Genomic DNA, 16,807 nt, shown 5'->3' on the forward strand with positions numbered 1-16,807 from the left:
TGTCTGTTTTCAGACAGCAGAGGGAAACAAATCTCCTTGTTGAAGCAGACGCATTTACCGTAGCACCTCTCTGCTCTCTGGCGGAAATAGAGTCTGATTGGATTCGCTCTACTGCGCAGGCACGAGACCAGTTCCATTTCATTTTACTGGTTTAAAACAAACAAACAAACAAAAAACAAACACTTTCTTTGAATTTTTTTTACTATTTTTTCAAAAACGACAAGGTCTTTATGAAAAAATTGTTTTTGACTTGTTCCCACAGAATCAAATTTCACGTTTTCGTATCAACAGTTTGTTTATAAGTCGGGGACTGGCCAGGGGTTTCTGATCTGTTGAGTCGGAGTCTAGGTCTGAGCAATTTTTGGCTACCTGGAGTTGGTGGTTTCATAAACTGAGGCGGCAGAGTTGGACACGGATGATTTTTGTACCCACTACATAGCCCTGTTTCTGATACAATGCCCTTACCCAGGAAATAAATTTAACCTAACTTCCCCATAAAAGGAAACTAAGAAGGCCAGTACTGAATCAGAAGCTTACACAGTGCCTAACCACACAAGAGACCAATCACCGACAAGGTTATGCGATTTAACAACTTCACCACTAAGGGGGTTTTCCCCTTATGGACCAAAGCAATTTCCATATTTCAGTGCGCTTTCCATTCATTCACCAATAACTTTATCACGACTTCTCACACCTAAATAATCTATACATTGTTCTTTTCGCCATCTGCCTTAGACATCGGAGACCAGGGTTCGAATCCTGGCTAGGATCAGTCAGAAGACGAGTAGCTATGCCCCAGGGTTGGTAAGTGAAGTCCTGCGGGGTGTAGACCTACTGCCACAGGAATAAGTAGTAGTTAAGTGCCCATCAATGCTCTTCTAATGCTTGTAGTGGTAATTTTCCCTGGCATAAAACAGGATTGGTCTGGCTGAGTGATGTTAACCTCCTTAGCAGTATGCCCAAGGAGTCCCCCAGTATAATTTTTTTTAGAGATTGTATAGCTGTAATAGCTTCAGCTAGCACTAGGCTAGCTAGCAGTGGTGGCCGGCATCCCCTGATTACTTTTAATCCCCTGATTACTTTTAATCCCCCGATCGCCCCCGAAAATTATACTGGGGGACTCTCGGCTGCAAACCCTCCTGAGCGGCGTAAGGCTCAGGTTAAGAATAACAGGGGAAAGGGGGCCCTCTGAGAGAAGCTGGGTGGCCCCAGTCATATACATCACCAGAGAGCATACACAGGGACCCGGATCCTATACATCCCCTAGCTTTGTACATCACCAGAAGACAACATCTGGAGATCATAGGAAGAAATCCAGAAAATACCTGCTTGAAGAAGGCAGTGGTGAAATTTCCACCTTCAATGGCCATATCACCCAGCATTCGTTTCTGCTGCGCCTTCTTCAGGATGTTTTCCTCCACTGTGCGCTCACTGACCAGCCTGTGAAGACAGGAAGCAGGTAGACAATGGGGCTTATAGGAAATAAATCAGCTTGTCACTCCATAAGAGTAGAAAGTAGAGACTGTCAAAATGAGAGGTTATTAATCCCAACTTGCATGGTAATTTAATGTAGATTGTGTACAGTTTGGAATTGGGCCCATCAATATTAGGAAGTGCATTTAACCACTTCAGCCTTCAGTCGTTTTTCACCTCCCATTCATTTGCCAATAACTTTATCACTAATTATCACAATGAATTGATCAATATCTTATTTTTTTCACCACCAATTAGGCTTTCTTTGGGTGGTACATTTTGCTAAAAATTATTTTTTCTAAATTTTAACAGGAATATTAAGAAAAAAAAATTGAAAAAAACGATTCATTATTTCTTAGTTTCGGACATTATAGCTTTAAAATAATACATGCCATCATGATTAAAACCCACACATTTTATTTGCCCATTTGTTCCGGTTATCATACCATTTAAATTATGTCCCTATCACAATGTATGGTGCCAATATTTTATTTGGAAATAAAGGCGCATTTTTTTCAGTTTTGCGTTCATCACCATTTACAAGCTTATAATTAAAAAAATATTAGTAATCTACCCTCTTGACATGACATTTTAAACATGACATATTAAGCTTATAATTAAAAAAAATAAATTAGTAATATACCCTCTTGACATGCATACTAAAGTTAAGACCCTTAGGTAACTATTAGTTTTTTGTTAAATTGTAATTAAAACATTTTATTTGGGTATTTTTTTGGGTGTGGGAGGTAAACTGTTAATTTTAAATGTAATTTATTGTATGGGAAAAAAAAAATGTATGTACATGTAGTTTTACTATTTGGCCACAGTCTTAATTCCATCCTGTAAGCGAGAGTAAACATTCTCGCTTACAGGAAGTATAAGGAGGACAAGACTTTTTTTTTGTTCAGAAAAAACAGCGGCTTCTCATAAGAAGCTGTCGGTCTTTCTACCGGGGACTTAGATCAATGAATTTATTGATTTACGGGCTAGCGGGGGGCAGCACGGGCGTGCGCAGAAGCAGCCTTTTGGACGTGACAGTCGCGTCCAAAAGGCTAAAATGGTTAATTGATCCATTTCCAAGCTGCATTATTATAATTACACTAAATCTGCAGGCAAAAATATAGGACAGTGGAAACCGCTTACGCAACATTTATTGCCAAATAAGTACAAAGCATGTGAAAGTCCATTGATACATTCAAGTGCAATACTTATTGTGGCTTGTGGGGATTGCTGGAGTAGAAGTGGGTGCTGGTGGTGCACGGCCTGATGACCACTTGGCTGTGCACGTTAAACCTCTGAAGAAGTTCAGTGCAGCGAAACCGTCATCAGGCCGTGCACCACCAGCACCCACTGCTAATGTGCTTTCACATGTTTTTGTATTTATTTGACAATAAACATGAGTAGTGCCAAGCTGTTTCATCTCTCCTATATTTATGCACTACTGACTATCAACTGCTTTGAGCACACTCAACGTAAAGAAAGACAACACCAACAGTCTTGAAGTGCCTGTACTCTTTTAGTCGTAGTCTGCCTGCCCACCCTTTTACTCCCCTATTGTTGCAATTCTGCAGTTAAGTCTAAATTATTAGGTATGAGTGAGCTGGGAACATTACCAAGGCTAACAGCAGCTGTTACCTGTATATGTGGACATCTCGGGTCTGTCCAATGCGGTGACAGCGGTCCTGTGCCTGAGCATCCATGGTGGGGTTCCAGTCACTGTCATAGAAGATGACAGTATCTGCCCCTGTCAGATTGACACCCACACCACCGCTACGGGTTGACAAAATAAAGCAGAATATACGCCTGTCCATGTTAAACCGTTCCATCAGCGCCTGCAAACATAAGACAGTAAGTGTTACACAGGAAGTACAAAGGAAAGACTACAGGGTCACAAAACATAGATCAAGAAAAAGCAGTACCAGACCACGGTTGGACAAACAGGAGAGGACACAGAATGCATGGCTGGCTGACAGTGAACATGAAGTGTGGAGAGAAACCAGGAGGGCTGAGCATAGCAAAGGCAGAATGCACAAATGAGGGCGGAGCAAGAGAAAGCATGAGCTACTCAGATCAATCACAATGGGAAAAACCCAACAGAAACGTTCCACCTCGAAATTTGCACGCATCTTCTCCAGGGGGACAATGGAGGACAAGACCAACTTCCTGCAGCTCTGTTACAAATCTACTGAAACCAGAGGCACGTGCACTTTAAGAAACTGCTCGACCCAAGCCCAGGTTTAGAATCCTTAGAGGATAAGTGAAATCTCCAACCTACCGGGAGAGGAGGAATCCCCAGTGACGAACGCTGCCCACTATGGCACTGTATGCAAAAGACTGACTAATCTGATAACGTCTGCAGACTCAACCCACTTCTTATCCCCCATCCTCCTGTCGCTTTGGCAATGCCTGTATGCATCATGGTCCTGCTAATAAAGCTCGTGCATTAGAGCAGTGTTTCAACATTTTATTGGTATGTACCCCTTTTAAAACCCCCTTCTCACTAAGTACACCCTAACATAGTAAACATTATCACAAGTACCCCTTGACAAATATATATTTAATCGTGGTACATAATTGGTTCTAAACAATTTCCAAGCATGTACTATTGCTTTAAATTAGCTAAAATACTAATTTGGTGTTTAAATAAAAGTGATAATTTTCTAAAACTCTAAACTTATTCTTGGTAGAGTATATCAAGCCCGAGTACCCCCTGGACCCATCAGAAGTATCCCCTGGGGTATGCGTACCACACTTTGAGAACCTAGTAATTAGCGCACACAAGATGGCGCGAGAGAGAGAGAGAGAATTAAGATTATATGGAGGAGAATGCGAGAGAGATTAAGGTAAAAATCAGTAACCCTTTGCACACTCGCATGCAAACAAATGCATTCACAGATTCACTCATCCAAACACCACTGTTAACCCTACAGCTAAGTTAAAAGCCGGGGTCTTAGTTCACAAAGGAATGCATTCTCTTGCTTAGTCACCTACACTGCGCAGACGTACCCAGGTAAACGTAGGTGATCTAACTCTAGCCCTGTAACATGCATAGTGCAGACATGCAAACATTCATTGCATCAAACCTATTTAGGGATTAGGAGCACACATCCCGACATCCTTTCCTGGGACAGACAGGGCATCATACCAATCGCACAAGGGAGCTAACGTAATGTATCCATGCGCACAATGCACATACACCAGCATGTGCATGCTGACCAAAAACACAAACTGGAAGGAGGGAGTGCACTAGATTAAAACCCTGGCCACAAGGGTCCATAAAAAGAAAAAACAAACAAACAAACAAACAAAAAAACAAAACATAAATCCAGGCACATCGCCTCTAATAAGGATTTTTAAATAAGTCATTTAAAGAAAGGGAGGTGCTAAAGGGGGTGTGGCCAGAAAAATAGCAAAAATCAGTAACCCTTCCCACACTCGCATGCAAATGTTCAAACAAACGCATTCACAGATTCACTCTTCCAGGCACCACTGTTATCCCTACAGCTAAGTTAAAAGCCGGAGTCTTAGTTCACAAAGGAATGCATTCTCTTGCTTAGTCACCTACACTGCACAGAAGTACCCAGGTAAACGTAGGTGTCCTAACTCTGGCCCTGTAACATGCATAGTGCAGACATGCAAACATTCATTGCATCAAATCCATCTAGAGATTAGGAGCACACATCCTGACGTCCTCTCCTGGGACAGATAGTGCATCATACCAATCGCACAAGAGAGATATTAAGGTGGCACAATAGTGAACTAGAACTTAAAAAAAATGGTAGCAGAGAACAGAGAAATGCACAAATTTGCAGCATATCTTGTCACCTGTCTTTGCTCTACACGTGTTGAGCCATCAAGCCGCAAGTAAATATGACCATGATAGTTAAGAAATTGCTCCAGGACATCCAGCATTCGTGTCATCTGCGTGAACAACAGGACTCTATGACCTCCAGACTTCAGTTCACGTAGCAAACGGTCCAGTGTCTGTAACTTCCCTGAGGACAGAGGTAATTCGGTCTATCAAACATATCATGAAGCCATTTGGAATGTCACTATATGCACAGTGCAGTCATACAGGGACCAGACACACATGGCATTAAAGAGAAACTGCAGTGAAAATAACGCAATTAAAGAGACACTGAAGCGGAAAAAAAATTATGATATTATGATTTGTATGTGTAGCACAGCTAAGAAATAAAACATTAAAGAGGAGCTGTTAGGTATAAGGTCTCAGAGAAAATAAACACATATCAGTAGCTAAAGATTGGCTGTATTTACATTACATATGCATTTCACTGTCCACGTTTGGATTTCACAGAATTTGTATATAGTATATGCAGAGATAGATGCTCCTGACAGCTCATGGCAGGCTCCATGTTTTTCTGTCAAATGTGTCGTCATGTCCTGCCTGCTTACTGATCACAGATAAGCTTGTACTTGAACAACACAGTGTGCAGTGAATATTAATGAGCCATGTGGCTAGGAACAATAGCTGACTCCTGCAGTGTACTCTGCCCGAGATTTATCAGTGCTACGCGATTACAAGCTGCTGTAACGTCTCATTAGCAGCCGAGGGGAGAGCCCCAGAATGCTTTGCAGTATGGTATGCGGCTTGCGTCTTCTTAAGAATAACAGCCTTGCTGATAAGCACACATCAAAGGTAACTGAGATTTTTATCTTCACTAATTGCTTTTGGGCTTCCTTCTAAACTGTTTAACACAGGAGAATAGAGGTTTAAATTAGCTTCTGCAGCCTGACAGTTACTCTTTAAGATCAGATACATCAGTCTAATTGTTTCCAGTACAGGAAGAGTTGAGAAACTCCAGTTGTTATCTCTATGCAAACAAGCCATTAAGCTCTACGACTAAGTTTAGTCTTGACTCTGGCCCTGTAACATGCATAGTGCAGACATGCAACCACATTCATTGCATCAAACCTATCAATGGATTAGGAGCACACATCCTAACTTCCTCTCCTGGGAAAGACAGTGCATCTTACCAATCGCACAAGGGAGCTAATGTTATGTGTCCATGTGCACCATGCGCATACACCAGCATAAGCTGTCTGCATGCTGACAAACATACAGGGGAAGGGGGGAGTGCACCGAATTGGACCCTAGCCACAGGGGTCAATGATAAGAATAAACATACATATATCCAGGCACATCGCCTCTAGTTAGGACATTAAATAAATTATTGGGGCTTTTAATTTAGCTGTAGGGATAACAGTTGTGCCTGGATGAGTGAATCTGTGAATGCAATTGTTTGAACATTTGCATGTGAGTGTGCGAAGGGTTAATAGATTTTTGCTGTTTTCTAGCCACACCCCCTTCAGCACCTCCCTTTCCCTAATAATTTATTTAATGTCCTAACTAGAGGCGATGTGCCTGGATATATGTATGTTTATTCTTATCATTGACCCCTGTGGCTAGGGTCCAATTCGGTGCACTCCCCCCTTCCCCTGTATGTTTGTCAGCATGCAGACAGCTTATGCTGGTGTATGCGCATGGTGCACATGGACACATAACATTAGCTCCCTTGTGCGATTGGTAAGATGCACTGTCTTTCCCAGGAGAGGAAGTTAGGATGTGTGCTCCTAATCCATTGATAGGTTTGATGCAATGAATGTGGTTGCATGTCTGCACTATGCATGTTACAGGGCCAGAGTTAGGACACCTATGTTTACCTGGGTACTTCTGCGCAGTATAGGTGATTAAGCATAAGAATGCATTCTTCTGTGAACTAAAACCCTGGCTTTTAATTTAGCTGTAGGGATAACAGTTGTGCCTGGATGAGTGAATCTGTGAATGCAATTGTTTGAACATTTGCATGTGAGTGTGCGAAGGGTTAATAGATTTTTGCTGTTTTCTAGCCACACTCCCTTCAGCACCTCCCTTTCCCTAATAATTTATTTAATGTCCTAACTAGAGGCGATGTGCCTGGATATATGTATGTTTATTCTTATCATTGACCCCTGTGGCTAGGGTCCAATTCGGTGCACTCCCCCCTTCCCCTGTATGTTTGTCAGCATGCAGACAGCTTATGCTGGTGTATGCGCATGGTGCACATGGACACATAACATTAGCTCCCTTGTGCGATTGGTAAGATGCACTGTCTTTCCCAGGAGAGGAAGTTAGGATGTGTGCTCCTAATCCATTGATAGGTTTGATGCAATGAATGTGGTTGCATGTCTGCACTATGCATGTTACAGGGCCAGAGTTAGGACACCTATGTTTACCTGGGTACTTCTGCGCAGTATAGGTGATTAAGCATAAGAATGCATTCTTCTGTGAACTAAAACCCTGGCTTTTAATTTAGCTGTAGGGATAACAGTTGTGCCTGGATGAGTGAATCTGTGAATGCAATTGTTTGAACATTTGCATGTGAGTGTGCGAAGGGTTAATAGATTTTTGCTGTTTTCTAGCCACACCCCCTTCAGCACCTCCCTTTCCCTAATAATTTATTTAATGTCCTAACTAGAGGCGATGTGCCTGGATATATGTATGTTTAAGTTTAGTCTTGGAGAGGGCTGTTATCTGACTTTTATCTCAACTGTTCCTGGACTATTTACTTTTCCTCTGCTAGAGGAGAGGTCATTACTTCACAGACTGCTCTGAAAGACTCATTTTGAATGCTGAGTGTTGTGTAATCTGCACATATTATAGAATGATGCAAAAAACACTATATACCTGAAAATAAAAGTATGAGAATATTTTCTTTGCTGCTAATCTTCTAGTAATTATTCATAGTACACAACCAATTCACTATATCATATTTGTTTTGCGCTTCAGTGTCTCATTAATAAAATTGCTTATTTTTTTATTTTTACAATATTCTTTCATACATTTAGGGCCTGTTCAGACTGTCGGCGTTTGTAGAACGCATATAAATTCAAAGAAACGCAAGTTGAAAAACGCATGCGTTTTTCTTGCGTTTGAATGCGTTTTCTATTGCGTTTTGCACACACACGTGACCCAGGAAAAAAAAAAGGAATTATGGGAACCGCAGAAGGAAACGTACGCTAAAAACGCAATAGTACGCCTTTTTGATACGCGTCCATAGACTTTCATTGCGTCCGTTTCTATGCGTGACGCACAGAACTGCGTGCAGCAATGCGGATGAGAAACGTATGCGTCTCAAGCGCATACATGTGAACGAGGCCATTAGAAAACATTGGTAGCCGTTTCTATGCGGAAAGTCTTCCTGTACGCGTTGTGGAAAAACGGCTAGGAACGCACATAGTCTGAACAGGCCCTTAGTCAGCATTTGCCCATTGTCAAATCTTTCCTCTCCCTAATTTACATTCTGAAATTTATCATGGGTGTTGACATATTTTGTTCTGCCAGGTAATCTCTGTGGAATGTTTTCTTACGGAGAGTTCTACACACAGAGGGAGCTATTGCTTGCTTGGCAGTTAGAAAAAAAAAGTTGTTATTTCCCACAATGCAACAGGGTTCACAGACAGATAACCGTCAGGGCCATAGTCCTGACATCCCACTGTGGGAGGGGTTTCACCACAATATCAGCCATATAGATGTCCCCGATCTATTTGAGAGAAGGTTAAAATTTTTCATGAAGGCAGCATATGCTACTGATTGGGATGAAGTTCAATCATGTGATAAAAGTTCCTCTTCAAACTGTCGTAACTTGTCACTATACATGCTGCCTTCATACATGGACAGACACATGGCATAGAGCTAGAGAAGCGGGTCACTTACCACAGTCATACTGGATGAGGCGCAGGTCTGGGAACTGTGTCCTCATGTTGGAGATGATCCGGTGAAGACAGCGGGTGCGGGGAGTCAGCTCCCGCGATAAAGTTTCTCTGAATAGCGACTCTTGCAGCAGCATGGAGGGGGGAGGATGCGAGGTGTGCAGACTGATCTGCGGGGCCTCCACAGGAGGCATAGCAATTATAAACCTGTCAAAACAGTCATCAGTAATGCTCATTGCCTCACAATATTCTTCTCAACAAAACCCTCACTACATCCATCATCACCATCCTTCTCAACCAAACCTCACTACATCCACCACCATCCTTATGAACTAATACTCACTATACCCATCATCATCCTCCACCAAACCTCACTACATCCACCACCATCCTTCCAAACCAAGCTGCAATACATCCATCATCAGCATCCTTCTAGTCCAGGAGTGGCCAAACTTTTTAGGTCAAGGGTCATGTTGCCTGTTTTGAGAGTGCTAGGGGGCCGAATTAGCAAAATTAAACACAATTTTGCCGATTGCCGTTAGGTACACTATGCCTGTGACATTTTGTCAAAAACATTTCCACAGGAAATAACCCATATACCGTGAGCAGTTAGCAGTGGCAGCAGCTAATGGGTGGCTGTTACTGCTGCTGGTCCCCACATGCGACACACCGTAGCTACGGCCTGCATGGAATTAACTGTAGAGAGCTTTGGGGGCCACCAGAAAATGCTTAACGAGCAGCATTTGGCCCCCATGCCGGACTTTGGACATGCCTTTTCTACGCTAAACTTCACTACATCCACCACACTTCTCAGGTAAAACTAACTAAACAAATATTATCACCAACAAGACTAATAAATCTATCACAGCTTTATAAACATGCAGACATCAAACGTTCATTTAGCTGTAGAAGAGTCTCACGTCCAGGAATCTTTAGGACAGCTAATTAGGATGCAAGACTCACATCCTAGAATATGAAGTGTTTAAAGGACATTGCAACAACTCTCCACATCCAAATCTCCAGCTAGATCTCATTAAAACCTTCATCCACATGTCACAAACCACAACCATCAAAGAGAACCCGAGGCAGTTCCATGGGGGCAGATGGGACACAGAGGCATGTTCTCTGCCTGTGACCCCAGATTCCACTCCCCCCCCCCCCCCCCCTGAAATTAGCGACAATAATTGTTTCGGAGGGTAATGGGAGGAGAGGGATTCCCTTGCCAAAACGCCCACAAGGGGCATTCCTGAAGGCTTTCCGCAGCTGCCATTGGGCAGCTGTCTCTTCCTGGCCACGACCCCGCATGCTGGGAGAGAATCTCTCCTTCCAGCGTCGTGGTCCCAATGGTCACGAAAGTGAAAGTCGGCCATAGCAAGCGAACGAAGTGGTGGGACGGCGCCTACCTGATCCGCCCAGCCCACCGGTTTAGGTAGCATAGTGTTTGTTTTTTTTAATATTAGGTGCCCACCTCAGGCTCTCTTTAACCAACCACCAATAGGGTCTTCGTTTCAGTGAACAGACTTCATTACAGCCACAGTCATACCTCTCAATGATTGGACGCAGCTGCTCCAGGTGTCGTTCTGGTGTAAAGATGCAGCTCCTGAAGACATCTGTCTGTAACTTGGAACCCTGAGCCCCAAAAAATGATTGCTGCAAAGTGCAGAAACTCAGAATCTCAGTGCCGTATATTGGCGACATACTACATCGTCTTTCATTTGTCTGGAATATTCTGTCCAGCCTTTCCAATTTCTGCTTCCTGCGTCGTTCCTCCAGTGGCTCCTAAGAAAAATTGACCAACAAAATAAATCTCTTTCCTCTTATCAAACTCAACTGATCTAGGTAAACTAAGTAGAGCATAGCTCACCAAATAAAAAGGAGAGCGGGGTGGTGGTGGAAGCAGTCGTCTGTGCTTCACTGTCGTGTTTATGGTAGAGCTGTGAGTAAACCGCATATCATCTCCTTCCAATGAGATCTCAGAATCCGGAGCTGAACCAAGAGTGACACTGACTGGTGAAGGACCCGCAATGGAGAGAGACAGTGACTGTTCCTGAAAATTCTTGGAGTCCAGGTTACTTGCAGTTGGGGTAATGGTAGGAGTGGTGTCCAGCGAGTTTACAGAAGAGAAGGTTGAAAAATTAGATTGCAAAGCAGGAGTGGCGGGAGATGATGCAGGTTTCACTTTGATTATTCCACCGGACTGCACATCAGTTGCGGGAGACAGAGCAGATGTTTGTGAAGGGAGTAAAGGTTGTGCAGAAGCTACCAATGAAGATGATGTAGCGGTTAATGGTGAGGACACAGGGAGGACTGATGGATCTGAGGCAGAGGAAGGTTTTAGTGAGATTGAGGCAGGATCTACAGTGGGCGATACAAGGGATGACAAGTTGGGCCCTGGAGCTGGCGCAAGTAATAAGGATGATGGGTCAAGGGATGAAGCTGGAAGTGAGGGAGTGGGTGTTGAAGCAGGCAACAGAGGTATTGGAATAGGAGTTGAGGCTGGCAATGATGGGAGAGGAGCAGGGGCTGAGGCTGGCATTGATGGAGTCATTGTGGAGGCTGGTAGAGAAGGCTGTGGAGCTGTGGGCCTGATTTGTACCATAGGAATCACAGACTGTGAAGAAAACGTGACAGGGGTTGGCACTGATGCTGCTACTGAGGGCACCATGGCTGGCTCCAAAGCGACCGATGAGAGAAACTGTGTTGGGACCTCAGCAGACACCGGACACAAAGTTGTTGGGGATTCTGGTATTGCGGAGCCCATGGGAGCTGGAACCTCAACCAATCCAGAAGGTAAAAAAGCAGCAGCTTTGACCTGTAAAGTAGGAGTTGATGGCTTAGGCAGCAAGGTGGGTAAAGGAGCAGGGTTGGACAGCTGTGGCAGAGCTGAATTAGCTATTGAGGTTGCTGGAGCAGTTGTGGACAATACTGAGGCCTGGGGAGCCATGGGTCTCACTGAAGAAATGGGCATCGAAGCAGCCTGAATAGTGACACAAGAGGTGGTTAGAACAGCTGTAGCCATAGTTATTGAAGACCCTGGGGGCCCTGGGGTGGTGATGGTCGTAGAAAGCAATGGCAGACTGGTAGATGCTGATGTTGCATTAAGAAATGGAACAGGAACTTTACCAGTGGTAGCAGCCAATAGAGGAATGGCATTAGAAGCGGGCATTATCGGCATCGGTGTAGATGCCACAGAGGGCAATTTAAGAGATGTATTGAACACCAGAGGAGACACTGTGTCAGTTGTGGAGGGGTCTAGTAGAGGTATCTGCCCAGAATCTGGTGCCAAGAGCAACGACCGATTCCCAGATGCCTCTAACAGAGAATTAGTGGCTGTGGCCGCCAGCAGCGTTGCGGATGCTGGAGTGGACAGAATTGGGAGGGGAGCACCAGCAGAAGCTGGCAGGGGATTGGCTACAGAGGAAAGGACAGGGACTGCAGATGAAGCCTCCACTGTAGAATGCTGAATGTTTAGAGAGGAGGGCAGGGTATTGTGATTGGCAGGAGCAGCAAATGAAGCCAGCTGTCCAGACATAGGAGCAGCAAGTATTGGTAGAGAGGACGACACTGAGGCAGCAGATAATTGTGGTGCAGCTAGGGTTGGAAAAGCTGTAGCATTAGGAGACGTGTAAATGACAGATGTAGGACCACTGTTTGTAGAAGAAAGAGGAGAAAGAGCCAGGAGAGACAGAGGACTGGTGAGAAAACGAGCAGCATTGGAAGTAGCAGAGTTGGCTAATAGAGCAGGAACTAGGCTTAGGTTATAGGTAGGAGGAGAGACTTTGGGAATGCTAGAGACTGGAGGGGAAGCAGAGTTGGTGGCACCAGGCACACAGCTAGTTGCTGCTAAAGAGTCTGTTGATGGGTTCTGGTTCTGAAGCATGCTGCCATTCTGCGCTGAATGATTATCTGGGAGCACAGTGTCCGTATTTTGAGTGGCTTTCAGCAGCAAAGAAGCAGCGGTGGGGTCCAGACTCACCATCTGTTGAGCTGTAGTGCAATTTGAAACAGCAGAGTTGTGTGTTGCACAGGGAGAACAATTAGAAAGGGCAGGACTTCCTGTATGGTTGGGAGGAGAAGTACGGTGGTTTGTCAGTTGTACAGCTGGAGATGTACCAGTGGCCACTAGACGCAGCGCCACACCAGACATGGATGGAACTGAGGATTCTTCTGTATTTGGAGAAGAAAGCCTTGTGGTGACAGTTGGACTAGAGACCATCAGCAGAGGACTGGAGGCCAGATTTATGGCAGATGTTGCAACCACTGGAGCTGTAAAGAGATAATCCATGTTACTATTACGACAGACATACATTGATGAGAAAATATACATACTAGAAAAGCACATACCTCCAGCTGCCAATAATAAAACTTGTACAGCTTTATAACACCCACCAAGCTAACATTATTGCCAGACATGCTAAAATGTATCAACACCTACACTGAGAGCTGCTGCAGATGCAGTACAGCATCTAGAGCAGGGGTAGGGAACCTATGGCTTGGGAGCTAGATGTGGCTCTTTTGACGGCTACATCTGGCTCACAATTAGGGGTCGATTCACTAAGCTACACTGCTCAAGCAGCGCAGCTTAGTGTGACAGCGCAAGTGAAATTTCCAAAGTAGGCACAATACTGCTGTAGCTTGCACTCACTACTAACTTACTCCTCTCCCCCCCCCCCCAAAAAAAAACAAAAAACTAACGGCCGTTCCAATTGTCCCACCCAGTCAGGTCCAGATCCTCGCACTGTGCTTGGCCCAATAGGCTGTCTGTCACTTGACAAGCAGCCTATTTGGCCAAAGTGCGGGGATCTCGTCCTACAAAGTGAATCAACCCCCAAGTCAGCTAGCTAATTGTACAAGCTGTTAGCCGATATTTCTCCTGTCTGGCTCTCGGGGAAATTGCTGATGTTGCTGAAACCCAAGAGAAGCTGAAGACGTGTCTGACACTTCCGCTGCCCAGAGGATCAACTGTATACACATCACCATGGCAACAGGGAGGTGAACCCTCAGCTGCGCATGCACACTGTCCCAGTTTGAATCCTATTGTATGGCTCTCACAGAAATACATTTTAAAAATATGTGGCGTTCATATGGCACTCTCAGCCAAAAAGGTTCCTGACCCCTGATCTGGAGGCACGGGCAGAACGATGGCATAGTGCTTAGCAGTCTCGCCTAGCTATTTCTTATAGAAAAATTAAACACCTTTCGAGCAAGAGAGAAAAGAAACCATTTGTCACAAAGCACGTCATAACCAGAAGAGACAGCACCTAATGGCTGATTTTCAGTTGATAACGTGGTACTGTACTGCGCAGCTTACAGGAACACTGGGTAATCTGCAAGTTAAACTCCAGAATATTGGACAGGGTATACTTCAAGGATGTCTTTCTCTAGACATGATTGGGGCAAAGGTTAATATAGCTTTCCTTTTTGAAAGTTATGACAAGTATTCTCAATGCAGAGAGACAGGGAGGGGAGGGTGGGTTTGTTTTGGGGTTGTTCTGTTGACCTTTGCAGCATTTTACAAGCTTCATATATGTGCCGACATTTTAAGGACTGAGGGCAGTAACAGTTGCAACAGTACAACTGCTTGTTTAACTTACAAAAATATTGAAAATTAATAAAAAAAAAATGAAAATGAGACTTGAAGAAAAACACACACCTGTTCTCTCCAGTGATCCTTCTCGTGAATTTCCCTGATCTATAAGTGGACCAGGAAGGACTCTGAGAACAGGACGTACTTGGGGAGCCATCGGAGGGCGCTGTGGAGGCGCCTGAGCATCTCTAGGTGCCTGTCGCACAACGATTTTCACCACACCTGGAGTGGACACTACAGATGGTGAGAGAATGACAATACAAGGGAGGAATTTATAACAACATAACCAGCAGAGCACTGAAGCTGTACAGTTACAGTGGAGGAGTTCAGAAGGCATGACGTGCATAGTCCACAGGTCATCTGCCTTAAAGAGAACAAGAGACGAAGCACCCTCTTGTATTTTACCATATATATCAGTGGCAACATTAAAGAAAACACCTACCCTGCATTCGGCTTCATCCTTCACTGCTCAGCCTGCTTCTTATCAGCCCTGATAAAATCCCCGACTGAGCATTCAGTCTGGCTTTGCTCAGGAATCATTATAGCCGAGTCTGTCTCTTCTGATGTCTTTTCAAGCCCAAGCCTGCCCCCTTCTGGCTTTGCTATGACTCCGCTATAAGGATTCCTGAACAAACCCAGACTGAATGCTCAGTCTGGGATTTTATCAGGGCTGATGAGAAGCAGGCTGAGCAGTAAAGGATGAATTAAAGAGAAGGGTAGGTGTTCTCTCTAATGTTCCCACTGATATATATGGTAAAATACATGAGGGTGCTTTGTCTCTGGTTCACTTTAAAGTGTACCTGAGATGAGAAGCTTCTCAGGTACCATACTAACCTGGGACTGCTTTAAGCCCCCTTAAGGCCGCTCATCCCTCGCAGTCTCCTCGGGTGGCTCCTGTCACCCGAAATAGTGCCCGAAAGCCTGGCCGAGTTGCGCTTCGTTGCACCTGGCTGGACATTCGCATCAAAGTGCAACTCGGCCAGGCTTTCAGGCACTATTGCAGTTGACCGGAGCCACCCAGGGAGATGGCGATGGACGAGTGGCATAAAGCCCCAAGTAAGTATGGAACCCGAGAAGCTTGTTGCCTCAGGGTCTCTTTAAAACATTTAAGGGTGTTTCCACACCGGTAGGAAATAAAAGGACTATTAACGCAACACCAAAGACAAGTGATACTGTAATCAAAAATAAGAGGCAGTGGTGGTTATGGAGGAAGACTGACGTTATGAAAAACTGCATTGTCCAGATCAGCTAGAAATGGAAGAGGATTGTGGTATTTCAGCAGTAGTACAATTAGAGGACGCATTATTGGGCACTATGCATGAGACTGCATATTCTATGAGAAATGGCCATCATCAGGCTAAGTTTCACCAGTTACTATATTATACTTGAGAGGCATATTCTATGCTGGCTCAGTGGTTACTGCTGGTTTGTCCAGGTTCTCATTTATTCAGGACAAAGTGAGCTCAGCTATACTGGAGTCACGCAATTATAGCTGAGAGGCAGCTTCTACGGTGGTCCTGTGCTTAGATTGTGCATACAGGAGGTAGCAGAGATCAGCACACACTTCAGCTAAGTTGCTATCAGTAGAAACAGAGTAACAGCTTATACTGTTCATACTAGAGGAAGCAGAGAGCACCACACACTGCAGCTATTTAACCATCAGTATAAACAGCTTTTACTGTAACAGTCACTGCCATGGCTAAACACTTGACCTTGGCCTTACTGGACTGTCTCTCTCCTATAAACTGTATCTCTTTCCACCCAAGATGCATCTGATAATCACAAAGAGGAAGCATTAAAAACCAAGCCAGATAGCTAATAAAAACATGAGTAATTCATAAATGGTTCATGTACAATGCAATATCTTCCACACAATATTTATAGGGTTAGATTTACAGTCAAAGTACCAGTAGATCCTTTGCCCGGCAGATTCCATGCCTTTCTCAATGTAATGGCAATGGATCTGCTGTGCGCTGATAACGCATTGCACTGCAACAGATGCGTTATTATACTGAATGGGAAACGCATCTGTCT

General features: G+C 44.3%; 1 protein-coding gene across 3 annotated transcripts in view; it reads right to left on the minus strand.

Moving 5' to 3' along the window:
- SRCAP (Snf2 related CREBBP activator protein) overlaps window positions 1–16,807 on the minus strand; it is a 114,150-nt gene that overhangs the window by 13,958 nt on the left and 83,385 nt on the right. The window contains exons 23-29 of one of the 3 annotated variants that reach the window (XM_068244126.1): window positions 14,840–14,995; window positions 11,051–13,452; window positions 10,730–10,965; window positions 9,191–9,393; window positions 5,299–5,468; window positions 3,109–3,305; window positions 1,326–1,440 (exon numbers count right to left, since the gene is read on the minus strand). In XM_068244126.1, coding sequence (XP_068100227.1) covers window positions 1,326–1,440; window positions 3,109–3,305; window positions 5,299–5,468; window positions 9,191–9,393; window positions 10,730–10,965; window positions 11,051–13,452; window positions 14,840–14,995 — 3,479 coding nt within the window. Of the gene's footprint in view, window positions 1–1,325; window positions 1,441–3,108; window positions 3,306–5,298; window positions 5,469–9,190; window positions 9,394–10,729; window positions 10,966–11,050; window positions 13,453–14,839; window positions 15,008–16,807 lie in introns of all 3 variants that reach the window. The other 2 variants (XM_068244125.1, XM_068244127.1) reach the window with 2 other exon arrangements.

This window comes from Hyperolius riggenbachi, chromosome 7, assembly GCF_040937935.1.
Source record: "Hyperolius riggenbachi isolate aHypRig1 chromosome 7, aHypRig1.pri, whole genome shotgun sequence".
Taxonomy (NCBI): domain Eukaryota; kingdom Metazoa; phylum Chordata; class Amphibia; order Anura; family Hyperoliidae; genus Hyperolius; species Hyperolius riggenbachi.